Consider the following 22,727-nt stretch of genomic DNA (forward strand, 5'->3'; position numbering starts at 1 on the left):
AATTGACGAATCGCGGTATTAGGTTCCTTTGAATTCAAAACCAGTAAGTTAAATTGCCGCTCTGAACTCTGATCCTTTCGCCTCTCGGTCTCTGTCTCCTTTAGCAAACAAAATGCTTTTATTCGATTAAGATTTGTGTCTTTTGCGTTTTGTATAAGGAACTGTAAAACATTTCTTCATGTTGTATAGAGAAGTCAATTAAAAAATGAAAAGGTTAAATTAATTTTTTCTTTTGGGGGAGGCCGGGCCCCTTGGCAACTCCCCTAAAATCCTCTACTGTACAGGACGGACAAAAGAGTATGTGAACGGTCAGCCAAGTGTCTAGAACCGTCAAACGTCAAACCGTCTTTGTGTTTATCGAAGGGACTTTTTTTTTTCAGTTGGGCAAGATCAATATTTGTAAGCGGTTATCATTCATACTTGTTACTTTTAACAATCAGAGAAAGTTAATGTACATTAGACAAACACAGATAAGAGACGTCTTATCACGAAGTAACTTGCACGCATATACTTAAAAATGAAGGAAGTGTCCCAAAATCCACGTCGACGTCACTATCCCGCCAAAAATTCACGCCAAAAACGAATCCTCCGTTCCTCCCCTCCGCCCGACGATCTTCATTTCGCATCGTTCTCCGTTATCTGATTGGAGGGAGCGAGGCCTCGTCGCCCGTGGCAGTGCGGAGGCACGAATATGAAACGTTATGTACCCTTTTTTCGGGACCCGAAGAGTCCAAGGAACTTTTTGTGACATACTGTGTTCGAGAGGATGCCTCGCTATCATCGCTATATTCGTCATGTTAATGGCTGTTTGCTACGGCCGGCCGGCCGTAGGAAACCAATCCGTCATTTCGGAATCCATTGTAAGTAGAACTTTTGTTTTGTACAGAAATTTCTGTTCTTTGAGCTTTTCCAGCTCAAAACTTATGTACTATCAACTGATTTTGGTTTTATTCATAAAATTATCCAAATGTGCAAACTGGGGTGCCCATCTTCTTCAAGAGTAATTGCACACCCCATCTAATTACTACAAACACCCCCACCCAAAATCGGAAGCCCCCCCCCCCAAAAAAAAAGAACAATACCCCTTTAAACACCCTCTAAAATTTTCGATGGCGCAGTCTGCGCCGTAACTTCCCTCCCAAGTGGACATCCTTATTTCATATGTATACCATATATTCGCAAACGTTATAACATGAGGCATAGATATGGCCATTTTTTATGAAGAAGGAATAAACGCCTTGATGTGATTTCACGGTCATGCGTGGGACAACTGGACGAGTTCAGTTGTCCTAAGATTTTTTCCTCACACACACACATACATACATACATATATATATATATATATATATATATATATATATATATATATATATATATATATATATATATATATATATATATATATATATATATGTGTGTGTGTGTGTGTGTGTGTATTACATACATATATATCTACTCATTTTCCGTGGAATGGCCCCTTGGTATTTTTCAGAGGGGTGAAACTCAGTTTCGATGCCTAAAACATACCAAAAACGTGAAGACCATAATAGTGATCAATTCTACAAACTAGCTTTCTTAGGATGAAATGGAAGAAAAAAATGACATTCAAATGAAAACTTTTAAAATTTCGTGCCTCTCCCTTCCCCCTCCACCTAAACATCAAATTTCTTCTGAAAGACTAGTCCAAATCTTTCTTTTTTTGACTTATACCCCTTTGTTTCTCGGTGCCTCTTCTAAGGACTTTTCGCTCCTCACTCCCGCTCACGCGACTTTTCAATGTTAATGGCTTTGTGCCCTTGGCCGTCGCTCAAAACGTTTCCACCCGCCATTCATATTCTGACGCTCTGAAAAAAATGTGGTTAGAGATTTCTGCGCAAATGTTTTTTGTCACCATGTGGGACTTAATTAGTTTAGGAGCTCAAAAGAGCTCGTCTCCTGCTTGGACTTCTTTTTTTTAGTGATTTTTTACATTTTTGAACGAAATTCTGACTAACTTCAGGTTATTTAGAAATAAACTTTAAAGAATATAAGGCTCCTGCACTTTTTTGCTTCAGGCGAATCTTTGTCCTTATGAGCAGGGCTGCGGAGTCAGAAGGAAAGTTGTAAACTCTGAGGGAGAATGTCTTCGACTTCGATCCTTGGAATTTTAAGCCTCTCGACTTAAGAACTCCCAACTCCAACTCATTTAAAGCAAAATCAGTCCGATTCCCACTCCAACTCCGCAACACCACTTATGAATACTCTTCTCAGAGTTTTGTCTCAGTTTTTTAATAATTTTCAATGGAATTACTATGTTCAGGGATGCCTAAGAGGGGGAGACGGGTCTTTTGCGGGTTCTTCGTCTTGTGGTTTTTGAAGTATTTATTTATTTTTTTTTGGGGGGGGGGGGAGTGTGCTTCAAGTTTGAATCAATAATTTTAAAGTTTCTCGTTCTCATGGTTCGTTGAAAAAGGTAGCTCCGTAACCCAGATACATGTCCTGTCATTCTAATAGTTTATTTGTGCAATTGTAGTTGTAGCTGTGTAACTTAAAGCAGGGGTGATAATCCCCCCCCCCTACTAGCAAATCGCACGCCCCCAAATATCACAAGGACCCCCCAAACGAAAAAGGCGCCCTCCCCAAGAAAAGGGCAAAATACCCCTCAAAACACCTTCCCCTTAAAAATTTCAATGGCTCAGTTTGCGTCGTGACCCCCCCCCCCACTAGGTGGGCACCCGCCAGGGCCGAATTTAGCTCCATGCCGCCCCTAGGCAGATTTGAAATCTGCCTCATTCTTTTGATCCGTTCATTCAACTCGTTCATTTAAACGACTTCATTCGTTTAAAAAGTTACAGGTAATCTCTCCGCACGACATACTCACGTACATTCGAAAAGTTTCGCTAGATCAGTAAAACGTTACTGACGGATACGTTGGAAAATTGCAACTGAACAGCAACGGGAAAAGAAAAAAAGTGAATAAAGCAGAAAGTAAAAAAGTTCGAAATGAATGTGTGGTACTGTACTGAGAGAAAGAAAATTTGAGATTGATTGAGAGTTAAAAAATGGAAGATGAACGAACGTATAATTCAAGAAAGAAAAAAAAAAGAGATTTTATCACAAGTGCATCAATGCAATGTTCCCGAACTGCTCACCGTTCAAAAGAACGGTCGTTCATTTTTTAGGTGAATGAACGGAACCGTTCATTTTAAGGATTCGTTCTTTTTGACCCGTTCGTTCATGAACGGTACATTTCTAGTAGGTTTTAGTGTATAAAAAATGGTAATAGTTAAATTTGTTCTTGTGTTTTGAAAAGAAAAAAGAAAAAATGCACATATTATCGTTACAGACAGGTGCACCTGAAATGTGATTGGCGCTATAGACATAGGTGCTATAGAAGTTGAAAATACATTTGGTAAATGAGAATTTTTTCCGGACCAAAGGGAATATCGTTATGGACAGGTTTATTGTTATAGACAGTATTGTTACACACAGGTTTCACTGTATTGGATGGAGATGACTCGTTAATGCACATAATGAAAGATAATATGTCAGGTTGAAGCAAAAAAACCGACAAATAGTGCAACTGTTCCCAATCTTTCACCGAGGTCTCCCATTAGAAAATTATTTAATCGCCAAGTACAGCACCCCCTCCCCCCATATTGAAAAAAAATTAAAATTTCGACATCAAAATTGCCATTCTTGTGGCAGAGGAACTGCACGTTAATTCATACTCGGTAAAAAATTATCTTGTCACTAAGAGCACTTTTGAACCTTGAGAGGTCAACCCTTGAGGGACCGTGGGAGTCAATTACCCCCCCCTCTACTAATCTTCTAAATAGTGTCCAGGGTAAGTTTCTAAGTAATAAATTTTCGAGTGCCATATGAAAAGGATACCAAAAAATACACTTCACAGTACATAATTGACAAACTAGGCGCAAGATAATTCCTCTACCTTTGGGGTCGTCATCAGATGATGTCACGCTTTGAAAAAAAAAAAAAGGGGGGGGGGTCATGAAATTGCAACAAGGGGAGGGAGAGGGTAACAAGAAGTGGGACATCAAGCATTTCGGTTGAAATAACAACATTTTTTAAAACAAAATATTTAGGTGATGTAGTGTGACAGGTACAAAAGGGGAGGGGTAAATTGAAGTTTATGGACAGTCCCTTTTGAGATGAACAGGCTACTGAGATTTTATGGGCAGTGCGAATATCGACTAAAAGTCTCCAATCTTCTTAGGGCATGACATTGCGTCGTGAACAATAAATAAACAAATAAAAATGGTATAAAAATAAATAAAAGAGTAGATGATTTTGAAGAGGGATGTAGTACGTAACTTTCCTCACCCAACTGCTGATTCCTAAAGATGTTCAGTCACCGCTCGAGTGAAAGATTCTGCGACGGAAACGGATTATTGGATCGTGTGCTTCGGGAGAAAAGGGCAAAATAAGGAATGACAATTTAATTGAAGCGCAGTGACAAGTGCTTCGGCTTCAATTGGAACTGTGCCCAATCACTGTTTTTCTCGCATTCGCGTTTGACAATGGATGAAGGTGGAGTCGACACGATTTGTTAGATTTTGTTTTCATTTTTCACACTCAAAATTAGTCGGAGTAACAGAGATTCGGAGCAGTGCCAGATCTAGGGGGAGTAAGCTGGGACGCTTATACCGAGTGACAATTTCTGGGGGGGGGGGGGGGGCTACAAATGTGGTCGGAAACTCGATGTAAAACCTTGAAAAAAGATGGGGAAGGGTGGCAGTTTCAAGATTTATAGCAGATTCGAGACTGATACTGGGTGCAACCTTTCGAAAAGAAAAAGTTATTTTAGAAATATTAAGAAGTAAATTGGCTCATATTTGCTTTTGATACTTTGCTTTATAACTACGTACATTCAAACATATATAACGTACGTACAAACGCTTCATCTTAATATCAGTTAGTATTTTTCATAAAAGGCAAAATTTCAACTTAAAAGTAAAGAAACTCACATACTAAATTCAAGTGTTTCAAATAACTTACACAGAAACATTATTGCAAAGTACCTGTTTAAGATTCAAGATTCACAAAAATCGGGAAGTTAATACCAAGCTTATTGTCTTATTGCCATGAGGACAGGGTTTTTACAGGTTAACAGGTATACAGGTTTATAGGTGATGCATTGTGATTCATATTTTTAAAGTTCTTTTTTTATTTGGCAACATTCTTTCATTTCCGGCTTAATGCTTCACTCTGCGGACGATACTTTTAATGGAAAAGCTGTCTAAATGTGTGTATAAATGTAACTAGCAGTACCCGCACAGCAATGCCCGTGCTAAAAATTTAATGGAATTCCGTTGAATAAAAAAATGACGCCCCCCCCTCCCCCTTTGATGTGAAATGATCATTTTTCTTTGTATAAAATGCGTACACACCTTTTCAAAAAAGAAACAAACTATTAAAGTTTCTTTGGAATTTAAAACTTTTCGTCAAATCCTTAAATTAGATTTACAGTTGCTTTAAAACTCTATTTAGCGAGTGAAGTGACTGCAATTTAAAATATTTCGCCAAATAAACAAAATAAGACATCAAATAATATCTTTCAAATTTAAAAATAGTTCCGCAACTCTATTGTTTATCACCAAACTCGCCCAGCAACCACGCTATCATAATCCATTTGTCTAACGAAAAAAAAAAAAAAAATCCAGTGGAACATTAAAAAATCATCGTCAGAAAAAAAGAAGAAAATGTCGTACATTTCACTCGGATAAAAACAAATCAAAACTTTCTTTTCTTTCAAAACAAATCGCCAAAACAATGAATTACATTTACAATTGATTTAAAACAATAATACTAGACTGAACTGTTCAGCGCTTAACGCGCCAAGCGACCACGCTACCGGAACCCAGCCCTTTTGCGTGTGAAGCGGATGTTTGTTCTTTGGCAACAATAAATGTTTCGCCAAACAAACAAAAAGGTATGAAATCACATTAACAGTAGCTTTCAAATCTTTATATATTAAGAGCTGCTTTGCTCTGAGAATAAAAATTGTGTCAAGTGACATACATTCAACAATCAGGCTTAAATAAAAGAAAAAAAAAAGCACTATGTAAAATTACCCTTCCAAACAATGACGACAGATATTAAAAGCGGATTTTAAAAGCGTAATCATGGAAACACGAAGTAAAATAAGTTTAAGAAATTAAATGCAAAATAAGGAAAGAAACAATGGATTCAAAAAGCGTAACCGTGGAAACACGAAAATAAAATGTTGACAACCTGAATCAAAATGACATTTTTCGAATTTGATTTTAAAACGCTTGTAATTTTTTTTCCTTTGAAGATGGAAGCTAAGTTTTTCGATCAAAGATCGAGAGAGATTTGGAGTAAAAAATGTTGCTTTTTCCAATGGTGTCAATAAGAAAACTGTGGGACAATTCCTTCACTTTTATTGATAGATTTAATGAAGAAAGTAGTACCTGAATTTCAGCTTAGCCTAAAAAAATTCGAGCTAAAAATGCAAATTACTCCCGCCGTAATTAAGTTAGAGCATCGAAACAAATTGTTTAAAACGCGGAAAATTTTACCCTTTTCAACGATATATAATATCAATATGTGCAAGTAATTTTTCACTCCCATATTCGGGAGTTTATGTGAAATTTGGACCCAAATTGGAATAAAAAAAGAACTATTTATCGGGTTTTTTCGAATTATAACCTATGTCACTCAGTAAGAAAGCACCTTTCATATAGTGAAGGAATTTTTCAAACAGGTGCAGTGGTTCCGAAGATTACCTTGAACATATAAACACACAAAAATCCGCCCTCTCTTTCTTTATAATATTAGAATAGATTGTATAAATGTGCTGTTATTTTATTTCCCATTTATTTATTTTTGCCTATTCAGAGTCGAAACTGCATTGAGAGATTTTTTTTTTTTTTTTGTAGTTTTTTTTTTCCTTCATTTGTTTTTCACGAAATTGTGCGCATAAATATTAGACTAATAGCTGAATAAAAAGTCTTAATGTGAAAAAGATCATTAACGCTAAAAAGGTTTTGAAAAATAACACCCAAAAGTTTGAGAAATTAACTAGATATAAATTACGTAGGTAATAGTATTTTTTTTCTTGAAAAAGAAAAGCATTTCATGAAAGAGGCGCTTTTGGTTTCTGAACTCAGATGTTAAAAGTTATGTTTGGCTTAATTTACTAGCTTAATTGTTTGAGAAAATAGTTATCTAATACTAGAAAATCGATGCTGATGTATTGGAAAGTTGGCTCGTTTATTTTTAGACGAACACTTTGAAAACTATTGTGTGATCTCTAAAAAATAAATAAATAAATAAATAAAATCTCTATGAGCTTTAAGACTGGAAAGTTCGTTTGACTCTCGTTTCTTATCTAGGCAGATTGTCCGTATCTTCGGCCGTCGAGAGGGGGGTGGGGCAAGACTATGCATTGCACAGGAGCCCGTGAGAGATCGGGGGGCCCACGAAGCGGGCCTAAAAAAAAATAAATCCTCTCCCCTTTTTTCTGAAAGTTTTTTAATTTGGAAGAAGTCTTTCTCATAGAAAGTTAAGATTAGGAGTTTTCTATCGAAGTGAGTTCAGTGAAAGTGATCAAGTTCAAAGTGAGAAATTCTATTTGTTCGATTAACCAAAAATTAGTATGATATTTTTTTTTTTTTTTTGCATAAATTCCAAGGCTTAAAATTTTTAAAAAAAAAAAATCGCTTCTTTTTGAAAGGTAAGCAGAACTTTAGTAAAATAAGGAAGGGACAAAAAAAAAAAAAAAAGACTTAAATATAACCGTTGCATTCATTTGAATAGAAACTGAAACTAATTCTGGTGTTGTTTCTAGAGTAAAATCGGTTGCTCAAAGGAAATATTTTGAAAGAAAAATTCCTCATCAAAGTGTATAGAACGACCTTATATGTCTAAGAGAGTCACTGTTACGTGTAGAATCACTGCTGAATTTACCTATAAGCTAAACAAGCTATAACTAGCTTAGATTTCACGCTTGCTTGGGGGCTCGCAACTCTCAAAGAAATTGCATGATTCGATCCTAAAACGAGCTGATGTGTGCCTCACATGACTTCCTTTTACTCCAATTTAATGTCATTTTCCCATTATTGGTAATTTTAATGTGATTCAATAGTTTACTCTCTAAATATCACCAACAGTGGCCAAATTAAAACCAGATTTTAAAAAAAATATCGCCAAATTTGTCGCCACGTTGGCGACAAAACTTGGCGACCAAAAGACTGGCGGTATATCGCCAAGTGTCCGCCAAATTGTAACACCACTTGAGTTTACATCGAAATTAATAATGATTCCCCCCCCCCCGAAAAAGGGGCAAAAGACCCCCTTAAAAACACCCGAATGCAACCAAAAGGGGAGGTACACAACTAGACTCCACTAGGAGTCTACGTACCAAATTTCAACTTTCTAGAACATATCGTTCTTGAGTTATGCGACATACATACGCACATACATACATATGTGCATACGGACGTCACGAGAAAAGTCGTTGTAATAAACTCAGGGAATGTCAAAATGGATATTTCAAATATTTATACGTTCTTAAGCACTTATCCGCGTATGGTCGGATTGAAAAAAAAAATTAACATTAATTCGGGGGTGAGCAAAATGGAAATTAAGGCCGAATTTTGCGTGAATTTTTTTTTTTTTTCGCGAATACAATACTTCCCTTTTTGGAAAAAGAAGTAAAAAGGAAAAACACTTTTAAAAACAAATTTTACTGTCACATGCTTGCACACCTTAACAACTTGGGAAAATTTAAACTTCTTCAAAAGCGAGGAGGGGGGGGGGGAAACGCCAAAATGGGCCAAATTCAGCTCCTTGCTACATTCTGCATCAACAATGTAAAAAGCATGGTTATGACGTTGCTGTAACATATTGCTTGCTTGAGATATATTTTCGTGACTAGCATGTTCACATTTTGATATTTATTTAAACGCTAACTCCGTATTTTGAAAGTTCTTTTGTTATTGCTTGCTTTTATATTACTTCTACTGCAATATATAAGCAAGCAATTGGAGATATTGGAAAGTACAAATGAAGTGTTTTAAATAATTTTAATTGTTCTAGAGACCTTGAAAATAATTTTAAAAGTTTCTGAAACTGCTTGAAAAGTGCTTCACTTTTATTTCTCATCAGGTGTATAAAGTATAAATTGTCCGAATGGTTAGGGTGTTACTTCTCATTACCTATTTTCTAAATATTTCCATAATTTCCTTTAAAGCATTTTTTAATCTTGACCCTTTTATAGTTAATTCAGTGTTGTGTTTGTTGGTCGATTGAAGGGATGGTCAAAAACTTACTACCAAAGCCAATGTGAGTAAGTGGTAAGTGATAATGCAACTCCTCCAAGGTAAAAAAAAGAAGAAAGAAAAAACTACAGAATTTAAAAACACACACACATACACACGGAGAGAAAAACACATAGTGATGGAAAATCTTAAAAAATGGCTTGTTTTGCTATTGACATTAAGTCATTCGAGCTACAAAAAGGGTCCTCCATACCTGAAATCGCTTAGGGCTCCCTTAAGTCTGAATCTGGCCTTGTATGCAAGAGTCTCTTTTAAAAAGTATTACAAAGTTAAATTAAGAAGAAGTATCGCAAATGAATTTTAATTGAGAAAACAATTTTCGGTGGAAAAAAAAAACTTTTAGATCCACTGACAATATTTCGGATATTTTGTGAAAACGGAGCCTAGAAAGAGGAGGTTAAAGTAAAAAGTAAGGGGCCCTGAAGAAAGTTGCATCGGGGTCCATAAATCCTGCCGACGGGCCCGTACCTCTCATTTTTCCATGTAATTTAAAGTAAACTTTCTACAGCACTGATGCACGGGCTTTATAGAGGGTGGTTGTAAATCAAGTTAATTTTCATTTAGGAAATCGGTGGGAGCAAATAGCACTTGCGGCACTATACTTGCGGGAATTTTTTGAAAACCAACGTTGGTATAACAGGCCAAATGGTGGTTCTTTACTTTTCTTTCTTCTTATTCCTTTCTTTTAGAAATTCAAAAAGTTTTATTGATTGAACCTGAAAGTTATTTTTTGTTAGTTTTAAGCGTTAATTAGTGTCTTTGATTAGCATTACTTTTGATGCCTTTCCCACATATTTATTTGGGCGTGCTACAGCTCGATACTTTTTGCGGTCCTCTAGATTAGGAATGAGAATGGTCGAAAAAAAAAACGGAAATAGGGGGGGGGGGAGTTTTTTTTTTTTTTTTTTTTTCCAAAGGGGTTTATTGCCACTCGGGAAAAATTTAAAATTTTGACATTCCTAGCACAATGTTATGTAATCAGAAATTCGAAGTGCCCCTGAACCTACAACTTTAAAAGGGATCCGAAACACAAGGGCATCATCGGAAAAAATACTACATCGAACAATAATGACCATGCCTTCGGGAGTCAAATGCGGATCGTCTGGTGCGGAAAAATTTGGCTTTTCCACTGGGTGGTCGATATTTTAGCAAAGTTAAAACAAAAGAAGGGTTCACTTTTTGATCTTCACATATTTTGCCCCTCATTTGACTATAAGTTTATCAACCTCTCCTTTTCTCCTACTTCGAGTACAACTTCGGACTGCTGACTCTCCTCGGCAAGCCACTTGTTGATGCTCCACTGTCTCTATTTTCGCATCGAATGTAAACAAGTGATGACTGACTTGAGCGGATGAGGTTGATGTGTTTATTACATCTGGCGTCCCAAAACCTCAAAGATGACCTTCTGTTCCTCCTCCCTTATCAATCAGTGAACTCATTCAGAAGCTTCATCGCGGACTGATGTTTTAAGATCATAGCTGACGAATCCAGAAATACGAAATTACATTGTATTTTGGAGTTCAAGTAAGCAAAAGCTAAAAATAACGCTAGTGCGGAGTGCTCCCCCCCCCCCCCAGAAACAGTTACTCTTCGTTTCTGCGTGATTTAAAAAAAAATTAAAAAGGAAAACAGAAAAAAAGTTCTACAGAGCAACCAAAAATTATCTATTTCAATGTATAATGTCTATCCAATTTTCCTCTATAATTTGCACTATTTCTCTGCCTAGCATTTTAAGCAACTCAAACAATCGTATTTTTGAAAACTTCATCAGACGCGTTGAACATTTTTGAGGTGGGGAAAAACAATCCATTTCGCGACACCGGAAGACCGTCACCTCACCAACATTTGGAATACAGCGCATGCCCGGCTTCTCTCTGGTTCTTTACGTGCGATTTTTTTCGTTAGGACTACGAGGCTCGGGACTGAGTTCGATCCTCACCCTTAAACAATGCTTTTGAAGTGAAAACTTCTTTAGGTGCTTTGGATATCTTTTGAGATGAGACAAAAACTATGTTTCTGACATGGGTGAGATATTGTGTTTGCCGTTGCCACTCTAAAAATGACAGCTAATTGTAATGGTTGCGGTTTATATTTCACCGGATGAGTCTTCAAGTGCAATACGAGTATAAAAATTTATTTATTGTATTTATTCTAAAGACGCTTTTCGTTACTTCAAGATAAAATTTGGAAGAACTTTTATGATTTGCCAGTGATTTTGAGTGGGGATTTCAACATCAACTTTGCAGATGATAAAAATCCACCATGAATTGAATTTTTAAATGGAGAATTTATTAACGACGTCTAATGATTGCTATCTTAGCACAACGAGATATGAAACTACAGTTGATGCAGTCTTTTGAAAAGATATTTTAATAGAAAATATCTCAAATTTCAAAGTTTTTTATTTCCTATTTTAGTTACCATAAACCTACAGTATTAGTTTTGGAATATAATAATAATAATGACGATAATCAGGGCGTAAAAAATTATCATGATATTAAATATAAACGATGTATACACATTAAAAAAAAAACTGGATTTTTTTAAAATTTAAGTCACATTTTTAAAAATTTGAATTTTTTTTTGAAATGAACTTAAAATGATCTGGCATGCCTCAAAATTCGAATTTTCCGGCATGCTGGTCAATCTCACGGCATGCCGACTCATTTCGGCAAGTCAGCTAAAGGGGGGTAATGCAGTAAATTGATTGCCTGGAAAGTTCAGTATGTGTATTGCTTATTGTTTTTATGCATAGAAAACTGAGTAACGCAAACTAAGAATTTATTTAAAATATTTTCGATATTTGCATCAATATTTATTTTATAAACGAACGCAAATAAACCAAATAAACCCCCATGTATATAATTGATGCTCTGATTGCTGATAAACGTTAAAACTAGACTCAAAGTATAAAATTTTAATTTTTGAAACTATAATTAATTTTAAATGAACACCCCCCCCCCCCCCCCACCACACACACACGCGGCGTGCGTGCACTAACGCAATAAATTTATTTTGCAGTTTTAAGTTTTCATTTCTGTCGTCAGTTCCATGACTGCCCAATTTTTTAAAAAAATTTCTCTCTCTTTTTTATCTCATTAAAATAAAAAGAGAGAGAGACGAAAAAGAGAATTTTTTTTTAAATTCTCTTTTCCGTCTCTCTCTCTTTTTATTTTAATGAAAACATGTTAAATGTAGTAATGAAACTTTTGCACCATTCTAAGTTTTTAAAACAAAAATTAATTAGAAGTGCCAAATTACTAATATTAGAAAAAACTATAAAAAAAAATGATTAATTAGTTTTAACTCCATTTCAATTAATCACACCTTTTTTTTTCATATACAGTGGCGGACAAAATACTGCATCACTTGCAAAAATTCGCACTTTAAAGAATTTCTCGAGAAATCACAGAACAATAATTGTTTTGTAACTTTTGTCATGTAAAAGATCTGCTTCAGGTGACATATTTCAATAAAAATCAAGCTACCCATGCATTTAGGGGACCAGCAACAAAGTGAAGTGATGAAGCAAAAAATGTGTTAGGATCCTCCTTGATCACAAATAGCTAGAGATAAGCTCCGAATTTCAGAAAATTAATTTACTTACTATGTGCAATACTTTTATGCCCTTTCGTCAAAGTATTACTTATATTCTAATAGCTATAAGCATTTCTTTCAAAAATATCAATTTTGTTCCCATGTTTTGGCTTATAACGCGCTGAGTTTTCCGTTTTGGCGTACCACACTTTGAGAAAACTTGACTGCATGTAAGAAAATCATGAAACTGAAATTTGAGATAAAAATTTTAAAAATTTGAAGAAATATGAACGTGTAAAGCAATTAATTTCTCACTGCGCATGTGCGAATGATAGCAGTTTATAACATTCAAGATTTCTCAGGCACTAGATTTCGAAACATATAAAAAACTCAAGTTGAGCTTGAAGCATCATAAAAAATTAAAAAGATATCATTGACCCAATGAGTCGATTTTTTTTTAAATCACAAACCGCATTGAACAACTGCAGGCAAGTGTTTCTTTGTCCACCACTGTATTTAAAAAGCAAATACAATCGTGAAAATGTATCTTAAAATCCGTAAGTGATCAATGTTAAATTTCGAACTGAATTTTATTTTATAGAAAATTATATGATAACCATAATACTCAAGATCCATATTGATAGTGCAATAAGTAATAAAAACTTCACAAACATGTTATAGTTCTTTTTAAATACGATTGATAATCGATACTCGCTAACTCGGTACTTGATTGGTCAACTACCAAGTGTAGGTTAGGTACTCTTTAGGTACTAATAGTATTCGACCAACGAAGTGCTGCTCGGCGCGGCACTTACTCACGACGTTAAGGGGCTGCTGTATGTTACACTATCCTCAATTGAATAAATATACTTTATCATGGCTTCTGACTTGAGCCATATTATCTAGAATCTTATTTAGATAATGGGGACAGGAATGGAAATGCACTTCGTATCTTGTTCTCGCTCTGACCCTCACTTCCGCTCCAGCTACACTTAAATTGCAACTTATCTTAAGAAAAGCCGAGACTTCCTCCAGTTTACTTAACTTCGTGTTTCAGATACTACTTTACGCGCCCTACTTCTCGCAGGAGATTAGCATTCGTGGTATGATTTTAAAAAACCCATGCGAAGATAAAAGTCAAATGCACGACTCAGTGGCTTTCACAGCTGCGGCAATTGCAAGAAGGGCGGTTTTTTCTTTGGTAGTGAGTGGTAGTACTAAAAACACATTTTCTCATCAATCAGCAGAAGTTAGAGAAAGTTTTAAACTGGCTATCGACGAAGGCATAAAGATAAAAATAAACACGAGCTTTGGCCAGTTTTTTTTTTTTCGTTTACTTTGATGCATATTGAAAAAAAGAGAAGAAAAAAAAGTGAGATTTTTTCAGCAGATGTTCTTTTAAAATACAAATGGGCCATTCCACCGTCAAGTGCGGGACAATCCGACTCGATAATTTCATTAACACTTGGTTATAGATCTTAATATTTTAATTAAACAAGAGAAAGCACATTCTTTAATCTTTACATCTGATACAAAGATACTCTTGAGACAGTATTATTTTTATTAACTAACTTTATGAGTTAAAATTTAATTTATTTGCATGCGTCACGTGCGGGACATCCAAAGTCAACCTCTTGTTGTTTGCTGTATGTATTATTTTATACAGTAAAACCCCTCCTAACGGACACCCCTCAAACAAGGACACCTCTCATATGCGGACAATTTTTAATTCCCCCATTCTAAGACAAATAACATTATTAAACCCCTCTCCTACAGACACCTCTCTGTTGCGGACAAAAAAAAATTGTCCCTTTTGTGTCCGCATTAGAAGGGTTTTACTGTATTTTGTTCTATTAATATTGCAATGACAAAACAAATTGCTGATTTTGAAAGCTAAGGTTCAAACGTGAAGAAAACATATCTCATTTATTGAGAAATAATGATTTAAACAATTGATAGAAAATTATATACATGGCCATTCCACTGAAAGAAATTATTTGAAAAGGTAATGGCGAATTTTTTTTTTTTCCTTAAGAAGTCACACATACGTTTGTGATTTCTTAAGCAACAAAATTTCGTTCATTACCTTTTTAAGTTATTATTTTTAATGAAACGTATGAAGCGTCACGTGCGGGGCAAAATGACTGCTTTCCGTGGAATAGCCCAAGTGTGGTTTGTATAAGTCGTGTGAGCGTGTCAAATGTACCATAAAACTGCTTAACGTATGAGCAATGTTAAGTGATTGCCAGTAGCGTAACTAGGAGTTGGCAAGAGTGGCTCTCGCCAGGGGCGCAGCAGCAAGGGGGAGGGGGCGGCATTTCAACTGATAATTAATATTTTTTCAAAGAATTTTTTTAATCATAGAATTTGAAAAATGCTTTAAGAAAATTAAAAAAAACTCGCAAGAAAATATATATATATATATATATATATATATATATATGCAGGCAGACGTAATGGGGGAGTGTCTGAGTAATATAAAGCATGTTGTCGGTGTAAGATCAGTATTTCTGGGAAAGAGATTGCACGCCGTATAGCAGTTAAAATCACACCGAGTTGCTGCCTCAGCGAGAAATGGCGAATAATCAATCGGTTAGACGACATCTGGATGGTTTTACCCGAGGTCGAATCATTGGGAAGTTGGAGGAAGGCCGCAATGTGACAAGTGTGGCTGCAGAGTTCGAAATTGCTCACAGCATCGTTTCACGACTTTGGAGACAATTTCAAACTACAGGAACAGCTATCCGGGGGTTCAGTAGTGGTCGCCCACGAGGAACCACACCCGCAGATGACCGGTATATTGTCTTACAGGCCAGAAGAAACAGAAGACAGACAGCAAGAGAAATCGCTAGATACACGACACAGGCGATTGGACGACTGATATCGCGTTTTACCGTGGCCAGAAGACTGCACGGTGGTGGTCTGTTTGCACGACGTCCTATACGGTGTGTACCTCTAACGCCTGCCCATCGGAGAAGGCGTTCTCTGTGGTGCCGGGAATACCGGAATTGGAGAGACAATGAATGGGGACGAGTACTCTTTACAGATGAGAGCAGATTCAGTCTGAGTAGCGATTCTCATCGCATACTCATCTAGAGAGAGCGGGGAAGCCGCAATCATCCCTCGAACACCATTGAAAGAGACAGGTATGGAGGTCGGTGTGTTCTCGTTTGGGGAGGCATCATGCTTGGTAGTCGCACAGACCTTCACATCTTCGACGCAGGTTCAGTCAACGGGACCCGTTATTGTAACGAGATTCTTCTTCCATATGTGCGTCTTTTTAGAGGCGTTATGGGTCCGCAGTTCCTTTTCATGGACGACAATGCACCATGTCATCGCACAGTAGCTGCCGAACAGCTCTTAGAGAGTGAGGATATTGAACGTATGGATTGGTCGGCACGATCTCCGGATCTCAATTCCATCGAGCATGTATGGGATTTTCTAGGCAGACGCTTGGCAGCGCGTACCTTACCACCAGTGACGATTCAGGAGCTTCGATTGGCGCTGCAAGATGAATGGGCAGCAATGCCTCAACAACTCATTGACATCCTCATTCTCAGCATGGGCAGACGCTGTGAAACCTGCCTAGCAGTCGGGGGAGATCATATCCCCTACTAAAGACCGGATGTTTCTTGCTGGACATCCATCACAGGGATGTTTCGGCCTTCAGTCGCATTGCGCTCCATGCTACTTTTTCAATAAAGCTTCTTTTTATCCCTCTGATTTCTCTTTTAGTAAGTGTTGCTTACATTACACATGTCCTTACGTATTGGGGATCTTACGGTATTAAATGTGTTGATTTGGAAAGCTTTTGTACAAAGTTATATTGAAAAAACCGTCTCGTCCTTAATTTTTGCACACCAGTGTATATACAGTCTGAGTAAAAACTTTAAGACCAGTAAACTTTTTTTGAGAAATTGGACACATCATTAACTGAGGATCAAAACATAATCTATATATATAAAAATGAATGTTTGTCTGTATGTCATCCATGAACTCAAAAACTACCCGCCAGATTTGGCTGAAATTTTCACCGTTTGTTATTTTTGGTACTGGGAATGTTTATAGACCAGTTCGAAAAAAATCCGATCGATAATTCCTTTTTTATTCCAATTTAAGTCACAATCCATTGGATAAATACGAATAAAATTATCGGCTGCAGAAATTAATTCGCGTGAAAGATCTCATTGATAAGAAGATAGCTGTTGCCATTTTTTTTGAGTTTGAACAAATAAATTCTTCCTTTATTGTTTTATGGCTTTTCATGCAACGGGGGGATTTAAAACTTTTTCTATTTGATATTTTTAGCGATTGATTGATCTTGCAAACTGCGTGAGTACAAAATTTGAGTATAGTCACTGCTTCACCTGATACCTGGACCGATTATTATGAAAATTGCTATATATATGTATTTTTCCACGGAGAAGGTGCATAATATGCTCATTGAAGCCACTCGCCACCAGGTGGCACTGCAGAGTAGCAACTTCTGCCCCGTTCAACCGATTGCCATGAAAATCAGTATAATGATGTATTTTTTTGTTGGCGTAGCAAATCGCGTCGGGTACAGCTAGTTTGATTAATAATTATGAACCTTAAATGCAAGTAAAAAAGACAAAAAAATCATTTGTAATTATTTCATTATCAGAAAATATTACGGATTAGAATTTGAGCCTGAGTAAAATCTTTAAGGCCAGCATAGAAAACAGCACAAGAAGAAAAAATAGAAACATTTAGAAGCTTGTGTAAGAGCCACTTCTTCGAATTACTTCAAATATTCGTGTTTTCATAAACGAAACAAGTTTTTGACAAAGTTCGGGATCTATTTTATACCATTCATCTTGGACAGTAAATTTCAGCTCTATTGGTGAGGTAAAATGTGTCTCATTTGCATAAATTCGTCTTGCTATGTCGCCCAATAAGATCTCGATTGGTTTGAGATGTGGAGACTTAGCTGACCGTTTCAAAGTTGCAAAATTGTTTACTTGGAAACAATTTTTGGCACTGTTACTCGATTGGATAGATACACTGTCTTGCTGATATTTCCTATTTTTTCCAGCAATAAACTCAGCATTTAATAAAAGATGACTTGCGAGGACATTTTGATATGCTTGTTAATTCATTTTACCTGGAACAAACGCAACTAAGCCCATACCATTGTAAACAAAGCACCCCCAAGTTATGACAGAGCCTCCTCCTAATTGGCGCTTTAAAAACATTTCTTTTACTTTTCGTAAATAATGCCAATAGTGCTTCCATCCGTCTGGTCCTTTCAAATTCCACTTCTTTTCATCAGAAAAAATTATTTGTATCCATTGGTTATCCTAGGTCATGACTTTTCTGGCTAAAGTTTAAACGCTCTATTTTGTGCCTATTCAATAACTGAGACTTAGCCTACTTTACTGCATAAAAAAAACTTTCACACCTTCTAATTATGTTATGTATCGTCTTTTGACAAGCATTTAAGCCTGTCGTCTGAATAAGTTTCCCGTTTGAGTACTTTCTAGTTGATGTAAGTTTGCAAACTCTTCTTTCATCACTTGAGGACAAAGTTCTAGGTCTTCCAACGGTGTTCTTTTTACAATAATTGCCTTTCAATCTTAAAATATTATTAACTGCAGTCTTCGATCTTCTCATTTTTTTCGCAATAGTACAGCTACTCATCCCCGTTGAAGAAAAAGCTTCAGTCTGCCCTCTTTAATGACCAGATAACTTCTTACCTTTCGACATCTTCACAAAGAGCACCAAAACTTCGAAGAAATTAATGAAAAAGATGCAAGTTGATGGGTTACCACAATATTATTAACTGTTGTGACATTTTTACAGTAAATGTACATTTAGCTTTTAAAAAATACTAGTGTCCTTAAAGTTTTTACTCAGGCTGAAATACTAACTTTAAATGTATCACTGTTCTTCTGGTAGTTGCATACTTCACGAAACCTGTCTATTGCGTTATTTCTTACAAATGAACAGTAAAAATTAATAATTCAACAATATTAAAATCCCTTCGATTTTATTTTTCCGTTTGCGCAAAATTTTTTTACTGCTCTCAAAGTTTTTACTCAGGCTATATATATATATATATATATATATATATATATATATATATATATATATATATATATATATATATATATATATATATATATATATATATATATATATATATATATATATATATATATATATATATATATATATATATATATATATATATATATATATATTAGGGTGGTCCTTATTTATTTGGGAAATTTTTTTTTTCGGAATTCAACAAGTGACGCCCCCTAGTTTTGTGACACTATAATAAAAAGTAATCGGTGCAAAATTTGAACTCGATCGGACAATAATAACACGTGCCCCTAGGACGTTGAACTTTAACACTTTTGATAATTTCCTACAAATCTTCGAGTTTTTATTTCAGACCCCGTACATCGTTTCTTCTATGTTTGCAAAGTATTTTTACAGCGAGGTAGTACTAAAATTAATCTTTTTGATTACTTCATATCGTCTAAAGATTTTACATTGCATAAGAATGAAATATTGCTTTAGAAACTTTACCTTAATCTTACGCTTTTCTCAATGTATCTCAATCGTGTGCAATTTTTTTTTTCGATAGTCTTGGAGTGTCTGTAAAATACTAAATTGCTTTTGTGACTCATATTTGGTAAATTGATTGTGAAATTCTTCGATTAATTGTGCTCCTCTTTCAGTTGTATCATTCAGAACTTTCAGCATTTTAACGATACCTTTTCCCTTTAAATAGCTTCCTTCATTTTGCCATGAATCAGGATCAAATAGGAAAACATCTTTTGGTGTTTGTAACTTATCAAACAGTTTTATTGACTTGTAATTGATTCTATAAAGAGGAAGATCTTTACTGAGAAAGTATTCAAATCATCTACTGCTATTCGAAATTTTTTATACAGTCATCAGACACATCTTCCATCCCATTTGTCCAATACGGACAAAGCTACTAGTTCATCTCCTAAGTACTATAAGTGATTTATGAGTTTTTCAATCACTGCTTCTGCTGCATGTTTGGCATTATTTTGTACGCTGCAGGTTTTTTAGACACTAGACCTTATATTAATTCAAAAGGCCTAGAATGGGTTGCTGCGAAAAACTATATCTTCATACAACATTTAACTGTAAAACAGCATTTACGGGCATCTCTTCATGTAGTGTCTATTTAAATTGCTTCCTAAATATATACATTTTGAAGCAAGAAATTCCCTTTGCCACCCCTCTGGGTCAGGGATAAGCTCCAGGTTGTCGAAAACATATCCCTGTAGGAGGGAGGACTTCACCGAGAAATATTATTACACGTTATGAGAATTCTCTGTAATATTTCTTTATTCCGCTTTCTATGAACAATAATATGTCATCAAATTCTGCTTTTAGAATTTAGTATGTGTAATGTTTGAATTTTGAAGCGCGTAAAATAATGGAATATCAAGTCTAGAACTAAGAAAGACAAGAACTTCTTTAAAGACACTCTGCAGTACGATTTCAAGTGCATGATGATGGCAATCCAAATGTAATATATCACCGTTTAGCTTTTGCTCTAAAAAATTATATGGCCAATTTATACGGCCAGTATTGTAAGCCGCTGTATAAAACACTACAGCTTGAACAGTTAGCAATAAAGAGCAATCATCTAAGATATCATATACAACTGAAGAAATATCTAAGAAATTCTGAGTAGCTGTTCAACATTGGGACCTGAAGCTATCATGGTAAGCCTATCGGCGTTTTTTCCCCAGTTAACATCTGTAGCTTTGTATCCCAGGGAATAACTAAAAAATCTAAATTTAAATTCATGAAATCTGATTTTATCTCTCGAAGATTTTCTCTTGCTCTCTTAAGGGATGTACGATTGATCATAAGGCTATTTGGATTTAAATTTACTGCATCTACATAGGCTGTTAATAAATGAGCACCATCTTTGTCCCTAATATGGCATTTGTCTAACATTGATGAAATGAGAACAGATCTCAATAGTTGTCAAGCTTTTTTGCGTTGTGGTAGACCAGATACAGAAAAAAGGTTTAACAGGTTAGGATAGATACTCATTTCGGTTTCTAAATCTTGTGAATTGCAAGAGGAATTTGATGATAATAAAGGACTATGTACTGAAATAGAAGACAGTTTAAAGTATAGATTTTAGATTATTCCGAACTGAATTTTTTTTTAAATTTATGCTTTAGATATGGAAAATAGAGTTTATTTTTATCGAGGATTTTTCAAAATTTAAATTATAAGAATGCATATCCATTTAAGTATATAACTAAAGAACAGCGAATTAAAATATAATTGTCATTACTTATATTTATAGCATGGAAACCTAGTGACCCTATTTGCCACACCTATTACATACACAGAAAATTTTCTAAGTTAACACCCCCAAAGCCTGGAGGAGGCAATTTGTAGAACTCCTTGTGTCCATCTTGGTGAAAAGAAATGTTCCCCAGCCGCTTGGTTTGAAACGAGCGCGAATAGCGGTATGCCTGTCTCAAGGCCATTGGTGTACATGTACCCTCTATGTAATATGTAAAATTTTACAGAATGAAAGTGAGAGAATGGTTGGTCTGGAAGTAGCAACATCTATTGAGGTTCAAAATTACTTTAAATATGAAACCTAGGAATATTTTTACATAAAAATGAGAAAATACGCAATTTTTTCTTTAAAACTCAAAAATGGTGGCCCTAGGGGCACGTGTTAATATTCATGGATTGGCTTAAAATTTTGCATGGATCATTTATTTGTATAATGGAACAAATTGAGGGGGCGTCGTGTAAAATATCTACAACTTTAAAAATAAGGACCACCCTAATATATATATATATATATATATATATATATATATATATATATATATATATATATATATATATATATATATATATATATATATATATATATATATATATATATATATATAGGCTTTTAAACGGCTGGACCGATTTTGATCAATTTTTTTGTGTGTAATTGAGTTGTGGCAAGCATGGTTTCGAAGTGCGATGGAACAAATCAGACACGTTTTTGTTAATTAATTAATTAATTTAAACATTGGATGGTTATATCTCCCAAATGATTAATATTTATTTTAACCTATTGTTGAGCGAGAACTGAAATAAATATTTAACCCGTTGCCAAAGGACAATAAGAAAGCCAACTCTGCTTTTTGTAATGAAATTTCCTACTGTGATATGTCAGTTGAGAATAGATAAATCGTACAGAGAGAGAGAGAGAGTGAAGCCTTCATTTCTTGAAAGCAACGATTTTATTAGTACCGTCATATAATTTGAAGTAAGGTATTGGAAGGTTCACGCAAAACGTGTGTTCTGTCGTCGTAGTTGAACCATGTGACCGGATCGGTGCTGTAGTTTTTTCTAACCAAATGATCAGAAAGTACCGCACCTCGCAACATTTGTTTCTCGGCTGAAATCCATCTGAGTTTTGGCACCAATGTCAAGAATACTTTAAGGATTATCTAACTAATCAGTACATAATTAAAGGAAAAGATGATGAAATTTAAAGACGAAACAAATTTAATTTTTGTCCAGATAAATTACAACAGGGTAGTTCTGTACACAAAAGATCAGTGCAGTGGTAGATCGGGGATATTTCGATAATTGGGAATCTGGCGCGGTCGTCTCATTTTTGGCGTTAATAATTTTATTTTGGTAACTCTGCTGATTTATAGTAGCCCTATGTAAATAGATGTTTCCGTTCTCTTTGATTAGCTTTGCAACGAAAAATACCTCACGCGCAGGCACTGGAACCAAAAATTGACGCCAATAAAAAAGATCACCAGATTCCCAATTATCGAAATATCCCCGGAAGATCTTTATCTTTGGTGGAAAGAACAAATTAGGCAATAT

At 35.4% G+C, this 22,727-nt stretch overlaps 1 protein-coding gene across 1 annotated transcript in view; it reads left to right on the forward strand.

Annotated features, from left to right (window-relative positions):
• The first annotated feature begins 627 nt into the window (after window positions 1–627).
• LOC129234140 (matrix metalloproteinase-2-like) overlaps window positions 628–22,727 on the forward strand; it is an 87,683-nt gene continuing 65,583 nt past the window's right edge. Inside the window, exon 1 of the mRNA XM_054868033.1 lies at window positions 628–860. Within this exon, the coding sequence (XP_054724008.1) occupies window positions 702–860 (159 nt within the window). The 5' untranslated portion in view covers window positions 628–701. The remainder of the gene's footprint in view (window positions 861–22,727) is intronic.

Source organism: Uloborus diversus, chromosome 1 (genome assembly GCF_026930045.1).
Source record: "Uloborus diversus isolate 005 chromosome 1, Udiv.v.3.1, whole genome shotgun sequence".
Taxonomy (NCBI): Eukaryota; Metazoa; Arthropoda; class Arachnida; order Araneae; family Uloboridae; genus Uloborus; species Uloborus diversus.